General features: G+C 42.5%; 1 protein-coding gene and 1 long non-coding RNA gene across 2 annotated transcripts in view; one reads left to right on the top strand and one right to left on the bottom strand.

The window, feature by feature from the left end:
• LOC118892221 overlaps positions 1–13,703 on the bottom strand; it is a 17,942-nt gene continuing 4,239 nt past the window's right edge. The window contains exons 2-3 of the long non-coding RNA XR_005019260.1: positions 3,125–3,238; positions 1–726 (exon numbers count right to left, since the gene is read on the bottom strand). This is a non-coding gene — a long non-coding RNA (uncharacterized LOC118892221). The remainder of the gene's footprint in view (positions 727–3,124; positions 3,239–13,703) is intronic.
• The window catches only part of LOC118892220 (60S ribosomal protein L39-like), a 6,408-nt gene continuing 4,910 nt past the window's right edge, over positions 12,206–13,703 (top strand). Inside the window, exon 1 of the mRNA XM_036846559.1 lies at positions 12,206–12,474. Within this exon, the coding sequence (XP_036702454.1) occupies positions 12,282–12,437 (156 nt within the window). The 5' untranslated portion in view covers positions 12,206–12,281 and the 3' untranslated portion in view covers positions 12,438–12,474. The remainder of the gene's footprint in view (positions 12,475–13,703) is intronic.

Raw genomic sequence — 13,703 nt, 5'->3', positions numbered from 1 at the left:
ATGTTTATGAAGTGAATAAAATGGCACCCCAATTTTTAAGCACAATGATATTAACCACCCTATGTTAGATTATGAGTCATTTCCCAAGCAGTGAGCTCATACTCATGAGATGATGACTTCTAGGAGTAAGGAGCATCTATTAGGAGTGGTCATCTGATAGACGATTATCTCAGTGATGAAATATGAGGAAATCAAAGAACTGAGAAAAAAAAAGTTTACAATAAATGCTTTAAACAAAGCCTACTAGCATTTCCTTAAGCCAAGTTTTCTCTAAAAGAGTCAAATGTCACCAATAAGAAAAAGCCAACCAAATGTCATGTAATTGGGTAGTCAAATAGTTAATATAAAATAAGAGCTCCCTAAGACCTAATATAGGCCCAGTGTCCAGCACATGGATGACTCTTTGGGGTTATTTTGGCAGTGGCATTTAAATCATACAACCTCAGAGACCTCTTCCACACAAGGCTGTCCTGAGTGTGACCCTTAGACAAAGTCATGAGAAGGCTGATATGGGCAAAAGAGAGAAAAGATCTTTAGTCTAATGATTTGTAGCAGACAGAGGCAAGGTGAGGAAGAAGTTATAGTGATAATGTAGACAGTTTCATTCTTCACATGTTAAAACAATGGTCCAAGCCCACTGTGAGCACAGAATGTTCTTTGAGGCGTTTTTCAAGTTGCAGTTGTAGATTTGGGCCAATACAGTCATCATTTCTTGTCTAGTCTCTCCTGTGAACAAGGGCAAGTATTACAGTGGGTTATTGTTATAATTACTACAGTGAGAGGGTTGTGTGAAAACTCAGTTTGTAGTGGGAGAATCAGACACACTTAGCAAGCACAGATAGAACAAGAACTCTGGGTTCTGGCCTACTAGATAATCTAATGGACACCGTTTATTGAGTGCCTCCTGTGTGTAAAACACCGTGTTATGTGTTTTACAAATGTCTCATTTAGTTCTCAAAGCAATCCTTAGGCAGTAGGAACTTTGACCCCATTTTATAGTTGTAGAAACTGGGGCTCTGAGAGAGGTTGCTATTTGCCCAAGGACACACAATTAGTCAGTGATGGTTGCCTCTGTAGTACTCTGCATACTTTTCTCACAGCTTGCCCATTAAATTGAAATTACCTGTTTGAGTGTCTGTTGCCCACACCAGACTATAAAGTCACAAGGAGAGGGATTCTATCTTATTTCGAACCTAGTGCAGGCAATACATGTGTGTTGAACTGAATTGGTGGCCTCTAAAACCTGTGCTCGTATCTGGCATGATGTGCTAACTTCCTAAGCTTAGTAGCCGTGAAACATTATAAAAATGTGGCAGGGACATTATTAGGGCCTGGAGACAGAGAGAGTGCAGAGTTTTAGCATTAGAAGACCTTCTAGAAAGGACCTATGTCCTCTTCAGAAGAATTCATTCTCAAAATTCTTCATTCATGCAAATTCTTTTTGATAAGAAGCTAACTCCATGGATACCACATAGAAAATTGTTGTAGAAATTCTCTTCCCCTAATTTCCTCCCCCGTGCCCCCTCCCAGAGCACAAAGAATAATAACAGAAATTGGACAAATAGTTTTTTGCATGTTTTCTGTGTTCCTGTCACTGTGTTCTCTGCACAGATTTGGTGAATGGGTAACAAAGCACAGAATAGGTCAAGTACCTCTACCATGATGTCTGCCATCTGGCCCCTAGGCCCTTTTTACCTTGTGGGTGAAGTGACCTGGGCAAAAAATATTCCGGATGTACACTGACCACCAACCAAGGCCTGACATCTAGGCCCTGCACTAGCGTGGACACTCCATGGAGACCTATCACAAGGGGCAAGTTTCAGAGAGTGGAATTTCCTGGGTGTGGTATTTACTCAAAGAAGCCAGAAACAGCAAAAGGAAAGGGGTAAGTGCAAACCATAATCCATATGAGCCAGCCACAGGTGTTCCAGTGGGACATGGTCACATGTCAGATCTGCAGGGCAAATCAGTCTGCAAATGGGCAGTAAATCCAGAAGCAGGAGTCCTGGAGGAGCCAGGAGTGGTGAGAAGGTGGATGGGAAGCAATTAAGGGATGCAAACCGTGAGCAGGACCCAGGTGGAGGCCTGCTCTCATGGGTGTTTCCCCAGTGGTGGAGGGACAGGCCTGCTAGCTAAAGGCTGTGGGACAGGTCCCAGAGAGGCAGAGTCCTTATAGGAGCCAACTATAAAGCAGAAGCTCAGCCCCAGGACCCAGAGACCCAGGGGGCAAGGAGGGCAGCAACTTGGAAAGCAAACACCCATTACTGAGGAAGTACATGGCAGAGGCATGTAGCACCATTGTTTAGAACTTGAGTTCTGGAGTCAGATTGTCTGGATACCAATTCCACCTGCTGCTGACTGACCATGTGATTTTGCTTGAGTTACTCAACCTCTCAATCCCTCTGTTTCTCCATCTGTGTAATAGTACTCACTGTGTTTGTTATAAAACTTCAATAAAGCAACAATCCTAAAGCTTTTTTGCACAGCCCCTTACACACAGACACACTAAATAAAGGCTTAGTGTATTGTCAGTAGCAGCAAATTATAGTACTAATTATCAACAAAGGAAACTGAGGAACAAATTGGAAACCCATGGTCAGCACTTGAACCCTCAGTGCTAGCTTTCAAGGGCCGCGCTTTGCATAAGATGCTCCAGATGCCTGGAACCACTTCTCCCTCCTCTACCACTGGCTACAGCTTCCATCTCCTTCAGGTCTCAGCTCACATATACCTACCCCCAGGTCAGAGGCTCCTGCTTTTCTGATGAGTAGACTAAGAACATTTGGATTTGTCTGCTCTGTATCTGGTTTGGTCTGGGAACTAGGGCAGAGTCTTCCTGCCCAAGGTCCAACTTGGTACTGGCATAGACTTAGAGATAAATTACATTATTGTAACTAAGGGACCCAGGCTGGTGATTTTATGAAAAAACACACTGTGGATGTTATTGTGTGTTGTGAGGTCAGATGAGGCAGAACTCTAACTGGTGGGGCTCTTCTGAGCAGGAAAAATATGGGATTCTAGCACTGAAACCTACTGAATAGATGCACTGGACTAGAGTTTGGATGTGTGCTTGTTGTTTTTTGAGAGGGAGGTAGAACATGGACAAATTGCTGTTTTTACTCACTGATCCAGAAGGCAGACCTTGAAATCTAAGCAAAAGGCTTGTTCTCAGGATAGCTTCTTGGCTACGGAGCCAGTGACTTAACCAGACAGTTTTCAGCATTGTGTCCAGCTTGCTCTGGAAAAAAAAAAAAAAGTGGAAGTTGATTTTTACTTGGCACCCTTTAGGCTAGCAGAAGCTGGACCTGGCTCTGCCCCATTTGTTTAAATTCGCGTTCTACCTGAGGGAAGTTATATGGCCACGCCATCAAGTTCAAGTTATTTTATGTGGCTTCCTAAGATGCTCCATGACCTGACTCCTCCATAACGCCTTGCCTTCATCTCTCACCAGTCCCTGTTGCAGGTTGGTTCCCAGCCATCTGGAACTTCTTTCAGCTCTTCAGCAGCCAGGCTGCCTCTGAGTGTTTCCACTCTGCCTGAAATTTCCTTCGTTATCACTTCTTCATCTGTGAAAATTCCAACCCACCCCGCAGACTTCTGCTTAATCATCTCTGCCTCTGGTGGGCCCCCTTCCACTGCAGCCTGTCTCCCCAGCCCAAATTAGGTGCTTCCAATGCTCCAGGAGGACACATGAGACATGACCTTGCTCACGTTCACTGTGCTCCCAGGCTCATTACCGGGCATAGCACAGAGTCACCAAAAAATAGGTGTTGAAAGAATGAGTGACTGGGGCTTCCCTGGTGGCGCAGTGGTTAAGAATCTGCCTGCCAATGCGGGGGACACTGGTATGATCCCAAGTCCGGGAAGATCCCACATGCCGCAGAGCAACTAAGCCCGTGCGCCACAACTACTGAGCCTGCACTCTAGAGCCTGTGATCCACAACTACCGAAGCCCGCATGCCACAACTACTGAAGCCCGCACGCCTAGAGCCCATGCTCCGCAACAAGAGAAGCCACCGCATTGAGAAGCCCGTGCACCGCAACAAAGAGTAGCCCCTGCTCGCCACAACTAGAGAAAGCCTGCACGCAACAACGAAGACCCAATGAAGCCAAAAATAAATAAATTTAAAAAAATAAATTAAAAAAAAAAGAATGAGTGACTGAGTGAATCAGTGAATGAATGGATGGACAAAATATGCCTGTCCTCCGCAAATGACCAACAGAGGGCTGTTTTGAATAGGGACCTAGAAGGCGAGGGATGCTTTTGGTGTTCTTGGATTGGGTATGGTAGAATAAGGAATTGAAACCTGTCCCAAGGCATGGGAAAACACTTAAGTAAAATAATAAAATAAATAAAATAGTAAATTGACTTAGCCAAAATAAAATAAATCATGGTCAACTGACTGATTGTACTGAGCCTCAGTAGAATGGATGCACAGCAGTACTCAGCTTCAAGGACACAGCTGCCAGCCTGCTCCTGAGGATTGCATCTATATTTCTCAAGGGGAGGACCTTATGTCTGTAACACAGATCTACCACCAATGTGAGTCTTCAGACAGTTTCTCAGGGGCGCTCCACAAGAGTACTGAACTTACAAAACTGATGCTAAGGGCCTTGTCCCTTTCTGACTAGGAATCATAACTCAAGATTGGATTGTAAGTGTGGTGGGCTACTCTGGCCTTACGGGGCAGGAAGAGAGGCTGAGACTTAGCATGAGACCTACCTACTAGCGTGGGACTGGCTTTGAAGAACCAATTTAGCTGTGGAGAATAATGCCTGTAGAAGAACCAGACAGGAGCCACTATTACCAAGAAATAGCTCGGCCTCAGTCACAACTGGGGCAGCGACTTGCAAGGGGGTTTCCAATCAGAAGTATTGAAAGGTTGAAGGTGTGTTGAGTGGTTTTAGCAAGAAAGAGTCAAAGTGACAGGGTCCTCACCAACAGGGTTGAGTTCAGGGCTGGGGCAGGCCCCAAACATGGTGGGTATGCCAGTTGGTGGCAGGAAAAAGAAGACAGAAACAGGTAGGATTGAGGACAGGGAAAGTGATTCTGCTGTGGCACTGGCCTCTGCAGAGAGGGTCGGCAGTAGAACACGCTGGGCCCAAGTAGAAAGGACCTAAAGGGGAAGTGGGAGGCACAGAATCAGTGGACACAGTCACTATCTGCACAGGAAGTCAGAAGGAAAGGAAGTGAGGTGGAGCTGAACCTAGGGCAGAATCACCTTACAGAATTCTACACCAGGACATAGTGGATTCCACTGGGAGGGCTGATGGCATGAAGTTCCTAGGACTGTAAATACCAGGGAGGTGTTGAAGGAGCTCTGGAATTTGGGGTCATCACCTTGGCAGAGGTAGAATCATCAGTAATGATTTATCCCAACCAATGGAGCAAAAAGGTCCTTTAAGCTGAGCATCCAAGGAGGTGGCTGGGAGCTCCTGAGTGGGGAAGGTGGGCGTGAAAGAAGGCAGCTTTGAAGTAAGAGTCTGGAACTGATGCAGGATGTGAAAACACCAAAGGAGTGAGGGTTGTGAAAGCAAAATTCATTTCCTGGGCTCTGTGAGAAGTAAGGCACCAGAAGATCATTTGGGTGTTTAGGGCCTGGCTAACAGGGACTTTGGAGTGGTGTCTGAGGCACTGTTCCCAGGGCTGGGAGAGAGGGCAGGAGTGCCCTAGACTCAGGTTGTGTGGCAACAGGGGACCTAGGGGGACTACTGGGTTAGAAGCCATCTGATTCCTCCCTCTCCAATAAAGTGTGGCTCCTAAGACTTGGGTGGGGTCTCATATGCTTGAAACTGACAAGAACCTGGCCTGTCTGATATCAGTCTGGGTGATGACAGAGAACTCAACAATGGGGTTCTTCACCTAGGGTGGGGCTCATCGGGCTGTAAACCAGGTTGGAAAATTCCCCAATAAGCCATTCTCGAAACACTGCTGGGGTAATCCATCAGCCATAAAGCCATATCCTTGGGCCAGGGCTAAAGAATTCTATAGCAGTTTTGGGTTTTCTGCCCAATGGGTCCTACTGAGAAGACACTGCTGTAATTGGAGGAAACATGGCTGGGAGCCACACCTGTGATGTCACCTCTTTATTTTATTTTTTATTTTTATTTTTTCTGAATTTTCTGGTTAAGAAAAGATTCCTTTTTATTTTTCTTTTTCTTATCAGTTATCTATTTTATACATATTAGTGTATACATGTCAATCCCAATCTCCCAATTCATCCCACTACCACCACCCACCACACACACTTTCCCCCCTTGGTGTCCATACGTTTGTTCTCTACATCTGTGCCTGTGTTTCTGCCTTGCAAACCGGTTCATCTGTACCATTTTTCTAGATTCTACATATATGCGTTAATATACGACATTTGTTTTTCTCTTTCTGACTTACTTCACTCTGCATGACAGTCTCTTGTTTCATCCATGTGTCTACAAATGACCCAATTTCATTCCTTTTTATGGCCGAGTAATATTCCATTGTATATATATATACAACATCTTCTTTATCCATTCGTCTGTCGATGGGCATTTATGTTGCTTCCCTGACCTGGCTATTGTAAATAGTGATGCAGTGAACACTGGGGTGCATGTGTCTTTTTGAATTATGGTTTTCTCTGGGTATATGCCCAGTAGTGGGATTGCTGGATCATATGGTAGTTCTATTTTTAGTTTTTTAAGGAACCTCCATACTGTTCTCCATAGGGGCTGCATCAGTTTACATTCCCACCAACAGTGCAAGAGGGTTCCCTTTTCTCCACACCCTCTCCAACATTTGTTTGTAGACTTTCTGATGATGCCCATTCTAACCGGTATGAGGTGATACCTCATTGTAGTTTTCATTTGCATTTCTCTAATAATTAGGGATGTTGAGCAGCTTTTCATGTGCTTCTTGGCCATCTGTATGTCTTCTTTGGAGAAATGTCTATTTAGGTCTTCTGCCCATTTTTGGATTGGGTTGTTTGTTTTTTTAATATTGAGCTGCATGAGCTGGTTGTATATTTTGGAGATTAATCCTTTGTCCATTGATTTGTTTGCAGATATTTTCTCCCATTCTGAGGGTTGTCTTTTCGTCCTGTTTATAGTTTCCTTTGTTGTGCAAAAGCTTTTAAGTTTCATTAGGTCCCATTTGTTTATTTTTGTTTTTGTTTCCATTACTCTAGGAGGTCAGTCAAAAAAGATCTTGCTGTGATTTACATCAAAGAGTGTTCTTCCTATGTTTTCCTCTAAGAGTTTTACAGTGTATGGTGTTAGGGAGTGTTCTAATTTCATTCTTTTACATGTAGCTGTCCAGTTTTCCCAGCACCATTAATTGAAGAGACTGTCTTTTCTCCATTGTATATCCTTGCCTCCTTTGGCATAGATTAGTTGACCTTAGGTGCATGGGTTTATCTCTGGCCTTTCTATCCTGTTGCATTGATCTATATTTCTGTTTTTGTGCCAGTACCATACTGTATTGATTACTGTAACTTTGTAGTATAGTCTGAAGTAAGGGCGCCTGATTCCTCCAGCTCTGTTTTTTTCCCTCAAGATTGCTTTGGCTGTTCCAGGTTTTTTCTGCTTCTGTACAAATTTTAAGACTTTTTGTTCTAGTTCTGTAAAAAATGCCATTGGTAATTTGATAGGGATTGCATTGAATCTGTGGATTGCTTTGGGTAGTGTAGTCATTTTCACAATATTGATTCTTCCAGTCCAAGAACATGGTATATCTCTCCGTCTGTTTGTGTTATCTTTGATTTCTTTCATCAGTGTCTTATAGTTTTCTGAGTACAGGTCTTTTACCTCCTTAGGTAGGTTTATTCCTAGGTATTTTATTCTTTTTTTTTTGCAGTGGTGAATGAGATTGTTTCCTTAATTTCTCTTTCTGATCTTTTGTTCTTAGTGTATAGGAATGCAAGAGATTTCTGTGCTTTAATTTTGTATCCTGCAACTTTACGAAATTCACTGATTAGCTCTAGTAGTTTTCTGGTGACATCATTAGGATTTTCTATGTATAGTGTATCATGTCATCTGCAAATAGTGACAGTTTGACTTCTTCTTTTCCAATTTGTATTCCTTTTATTTCTTTTTCTTCTCTGATTGCCGAGGCTAGGACTTCCAAAACTATGTTGAATAATAGCGGTGAGAGTGGACATCCTTGTCTTGTTCCTGATCTTAGAGGAAATGCTTTCAGTTTTTCACCATTGAGAATGATGTTTGCTGTGGGTTTGTCATATATGGCCTTTATTATGTTGAGGTAGGTTCCCTCTTTGCCCACTTTCTGGAGAGTTTTTATCCTAAATAGGTGTTGAATTTTGTCAGAAGCTTTTTCCGCATCTATTGAGATGATCATATTGTTTTTCTTCTTCAATTTGTTAATATGGTGTATCACATTGATTGATTTGTGTATATTGAAGAATCCTTGCATCCCTGGGATAAATCCCACTTGATCATGGTGTATGATCCTTTTAATGTGTTGTTGGATTCTGTTTGCTAGTATTTTGTTGAGGATTTTTGCATCTATATTCATCAGTGATATTGGTCTGTAATTTTCTTTTTTTGTAGTATCTTTGTCTGGTTTTGGTATCAGGGTGACGGTGGCCTCATAGAATGAGTTTGGGAGTGTTCCTTCCTCTGCAATTTTTTGGAAGAGTTTGAGAAGGATGGGTGTTAGCTCTTCTCTAAATGTTTGATAGAATTCACCTGTGAAGCCATCTGGTCCTGGACTTCTGTTTGTTGGAAGATTTTTAATCACAGTTTCAATTTCATTACTGGTGATTGGTCTGTTCACGTTTTCTATTTCTTCCTGGTTCAGTCTTGGAAGGCTAAACCTTTCTAAGAATTTGCCCATTTCTTCCAGGTTGTCCATTTTATTGGCATAGAGTTGCTTGTAGTAGTCTTTTATGATGCTTGTATTTCTGCAGTGTCCATTGTAACTTCTCCCTTTCATTTCTAACTTTATTGATTTGAGTACTCTCCCTCTTTTTCTTGATGAGCCTGGCTAAAGGCTTATCAGTTTTGTTTATCTTCTCAAAGAACCAGCTTTTAGTTTCATTGATCTTTGCTGTTGTTTTCTTTGTTTCTATTTCATTTATTTCTGCTCTGATCTTTATGATTTCTTTCCTTTTACAAACTTTGGGTTTTGTTTGTTCTTCTTTCTCTAGGTCCTTTAGGTGTAAGGTTAGATTGTTTATTTGAGTTTTTTCTTGTTTCTTGAGGTAGGATTGTATTGCTATAAACTTCCCTCTTAGAACTGCTTTTGCTGCCTCCCATAGGTTTTAAATTGTCGTGTTTTCTTTGTCATTTGTCTTTAGGTATTTTCTGATTTCCTCTTTAACTTCTTCAGTGATCTCTTAGTTATTTAGTAACGTATTGTTTAGCCTCCATGTGTTTGGGTTTCATTTTTTTCCCTGTAATTTATTTCTAATCTCATAGTGTTGTGGTAAGAAAAGATGCTTGATATGATTTCAATTTTCTTAAATTTACCAAGGCTTGATTTGTTACCCAGGATGTGATCTATCCTGGAGAATGTTTCGTGTGCACTTGAGAAGAAGGGTAATCTGCTGTTTTCAGATGGAATGTCCTATAAGTATTAGTTAAATCTATCTGGTCTATGGTGTCATTTAAAGCTTGTATTTCCTTATTAATTTTCTGTCTGGATGATCTGTCCATTGGTGGGAGGTGTTAAAGTCCCCCACTATTATTGTGTCACTGTCTATTTCCTCTTTTACAGCTGTTAGCATTTGCCTTATATATTAAGGTGCTCCTGTTGGGTGCATATATATTTATAATTGTTATATCTTCTTCTTGGATTGATCCCTTGATCATTACGTAGTGTCCTTCTTTGTCTCTTGTAACATTCCTTATTTTAAAGTCTATTTTATCTGATATGAGTATTGCTACTCCAGCTTTCTTTTAATTTCCATTTGCATGGAATATCTTTTTCCATCCCCTCACTTTCAGTCTATATGTGTCCCTAGGTCTGAAGTGGGTCTCTTGTAGACAACATATATATGGGTCTTGTTTTTGTATCCACTCAGCCAGCCTGTGTCTTTTGGACAGAGCATTTAATCCATTCACATTTAAAGTAATTATAGATATGTATGTTCCTATTACCATTTTCTTAATTGTTTTGGGTTTGTTTTTGTAGGTCCTTTTCTTCTCTTCTGTTTCCGACTTAAAGAAGCTCCTTTAGCATTTGTCTTAGAGCTGGTTTGGTGGTGCTGAATTCTGTTAGGTTTTGCTTGTCTGTAAAGCTTTTGATTTCTCTGTCTAATCTAAATGAGATACTTGCCTGTTAGAGTAATCTTGGTTGTAGGTTCTACCCTTTCATCACTGTAAATATATCGTGCCACTCCCTTCTGGCTTGTAGAGTTTCTGTTGAGAAATCAGCGGTTAACCTTATGGGAGTTCCCTTGTATGTTATTTGTCGTTCTTCCCTTGTTGCTTTTAATAGTTTTTCTTTGTCTTTAATTTTTGGCACTTTGATTACTATGTGTCTCGGCATGTTTCTCCTTGGGTTTATCCTGCCTGGAACTCTCTGCGCTTCCTGGACTTGGGTGGCTATTTCCTTTCCCATGTTAGGGAAGTTTTCAACTATAATCTCTTCAAATATTTTCTCAGGTCCTTTCTCTCTGTCTTCTCCTTCTGGGACCCCTATCATACAAATGTTGTTGCGTTTAATGTTGTCCCAGAGGTCTCTTAGGCTGTATTCATTTCTTTTCATTCTTTTTTCTTTATTCTGTTCCGTGGTAGTGAATTCCACCATTCTGTCTTCCAGGTCACTTATCCGTTCTTCTGCCTCAGTTATTCTGCTATTGATTCCTTCTAGTGTATTTTTCATTTCAGTTATTGTATTGTTCATCTCTGTTTGTTCTTTAATTCTTCTAGGCCTTTAGTAAACATTCCTTGCATCTTCTCGATCTTTGCCTCCATTTTTTTCCTGAGGTCCTGGATCATCTTCACTATCATTATTCTGAATTCTTTTTTGGAAGGTTGCCTATCTCTACTTCATTTAGTTGATTTTCTAGGGTTTTATCTTGTTCCTTCATCTGGTACATAGTCCTCTGCCTTTTTTATTTTGTCTATTTTTCTGTGAATGTGGTTTTCATTCCACAGTCTGCAGGATTGTCATTCTTCTTGCTTCTGCTCTTTGCCTTCTAGTGGATGAGGCTATCTAAGAGGCTGTGCAGGCTTCCTGATAGGAGGGACTGGTGGTGGGTAGAGCTGGGTGTTGCTCTGGTGGGCAGAGCTCAGTAAAACTTTAATCTGCTTTTCTGCTGATGGGTGGGGGTGAGTTCCCTCCCTGTTGTTTTTTTGGCCTGAGGCGACCCAGCACTGGAGGCTACAGGCTCTTTGGTGGGGCTAATGGTTGGACTCCGGGAGGGCTCATGCCAAGGAGTACTTCCCAGAACTTCTGCTGCCAGTGTCCTTGTCCCTGAGGTGAGCCACAGCTACCCCCCGCCTCTGCAGGGGACCCTCCAACGCTAGCAGGTACGTCTGGTTCAGTCTCCTATGGGGTCACTGCACCTTTCCCCTGGGTCCTGATGCACATACCACTTTGTGTGTGCCCTCCAAGAGTGGAGTCTTTGTTACCCTCAGTCCTGTCTAAGTCCTGCAATCAAATCCCACTAGCCTTCAAAGTCTGATTCTCTGGGAATTCCTCCTCCCGTTGCCGGATCCCCAGGTTGGGAAGCCTGACGTGGGGCTCAGAACCTTCACTCCAGTGGGTGGACTTCTGTGGTATAAGTGTTCTCCAGTTTGTGAGTCACCCACCCAGCGCTTATGGCATTTGATTTTATTGTGATTGTGCCCCTCCTACCGTCTCATTGCAGCTTCTCCTTTGTCTTTGGATGTGTGGTATCTTTTTTGGTGAGTTCCAGTGTCTTCCTGTCTATGATTGTTCAGCAGTTAGTTGTGATTCCTGTGCTATCACAAGAGGGAGTGAGCGCACATTCCTCTACTCTGCCATCTTGAACCAATCTCCATCACCTTCTCTTTAGAAAGTTGGATGACAAGGACTTATAAGACTGGTTCTCAAGCTTTATGGGCATAAGAATGATTTCTAGGATTTGTTTAAAATGCAGACTCTTGTGCTTCACATTAAAACTTAGTGAATCTGAATTTCTGAGAGTGTGTCCCAGAAATCCTCAGTTTAAACAAGTTTCCTAAGTGATTCTTATTCCTGAGATTTGTGGGCCACATTATAAGAAACAATAATGTAGTTCTAAACACGTCCTTCCGCTCGATTCCTCCTCTTTTTCTCTTGTCCGCCATCCTATGTGCGGTTGGATTTGCTCCTCGCCATGTCTTCTCACAAGACTTTCAGGATCAAGCGATTCCCGGCCAAGAAACAAAAGCAGAATCGTCCCATTCCCCAATGGATTCGAATGAAAACTGGTAATAAAATCAGGTACAACTCTAAGAGAAGACATTGGAAAAGAACCAAGCTGGGTCTATAAGGAACCTCACATATGAAGTGGCACGCATAATCAGAACGTCACTAGTGTCTGGAACAGCTGCCTGTGTTTGATGCTCTCTCCTCTTTTCTTGATCTTTCCTCACCACTGCTCACTGTGTAACTCAGTAATAAACATGTGAACCTTTTGTTGGAAAAAAAAAAAAGAAACAATAATGTAGAGGCTCATTCTGCTGCAGCAAGTGGAGATGGATTTTTCATCTTATGGGGATTGGGTGAAATCTGGCCCGATTCTGTTCATTCATGATGGCCTAGATGTGGTTGTAAGGAGTTTGGAGGAGATGTGGTCATCGGACTGTGTTATAACTGATAAAGATGAGATAAGATGGATAGGTGTCGATCCTGGGTAATTTCTCGACTCGTCAGGCTGACTGGGACTGAGGCTAAGGAATTACTGGTGAGATTGAAGCTATTCCTGGTTAATTGGATGGACATCCACACGGACATGGGCCACTAGTCAGGGGCAGGGACAGAAGCTGGAGCAGGAAGGACTCAGACTGAAGCTGCAGCCAAGGTCATCAACACATAGGGATCATTTCCATTTGCTCTTCATGTGCTGACAGGAGTGTGCTGCTGACAGTGGCCTCATATCTGGGGTGACTCTGGCTTCCTTCATCTGTCCCACACCTGGGAGTCTCTTTTCAGCTATATATAAAAAAAAAAATCCTGAGAAGAGATTCCCTGCTCTGAGTTACCAACTACACCCTCATCTCTCCAAGAAACTTGGGCTTCTATGCCAGAACTGCTAAACAATACTTGGGTGGGGTGGGTTGGGATGTGAGAGGGGAGACTACCAGTGAGTGGAAGCTGATTCTTAAGAATCTTCAGAATCTTTCTCATCCATTGCTCCTGGAAAGCTAGAGTCAGAGCCCTGACAAGTTCAGGAAAAGAGATAACAAAGAAAGAAACAGATACTTTTACAACGACACAAGATTTCTAGCTTGTGATAGTGTGACAGCATCATACCGAAGAGGGAGACTGTGCCCAGAGAAAACTCTCAGAATTTGGTGGCTGAGTTGCTGCCACCTCATCTTATATTGTTCAGGGAAGTAAAGGGAGGCTAGACCAAAATACACAAGGGGGATCTGGAAATCTCTCAGAAAAAAGAATTCTGCCCTGCATACTTCTACAATTTTAAGATTCATTTGAGCTTACAAGTTTCCTTTTCAAAATGCTAGTACCCCAAGGATGTATTCTTGCTTGAAGTAGGTTACTTTCACCAGGCTGCACTCCTCCAAAAGCCTCTAGG

Source organism: Balaenoptera musculus, chromosome 3, assembly GCF_009873245.2.
Source record: "Balaenoptera musculus isolate JJ_BM4_2016_0621 chromosome 3, mBalMus1.pri.v3, whole genome shotgun sequence".
Classification (NCBI taxonomy): Eukaryota; Metazoa; Chordata; class Mammalia; order Artiodactyla; family Balaenopteridae; genus Balaenoptera; species Balaenoptera musculus.
The sequence above is the reverse complement of the archived record's forward strand: the minus strand, read 5'-3'. Positions and strand labels throughout refer to the sequence as shown.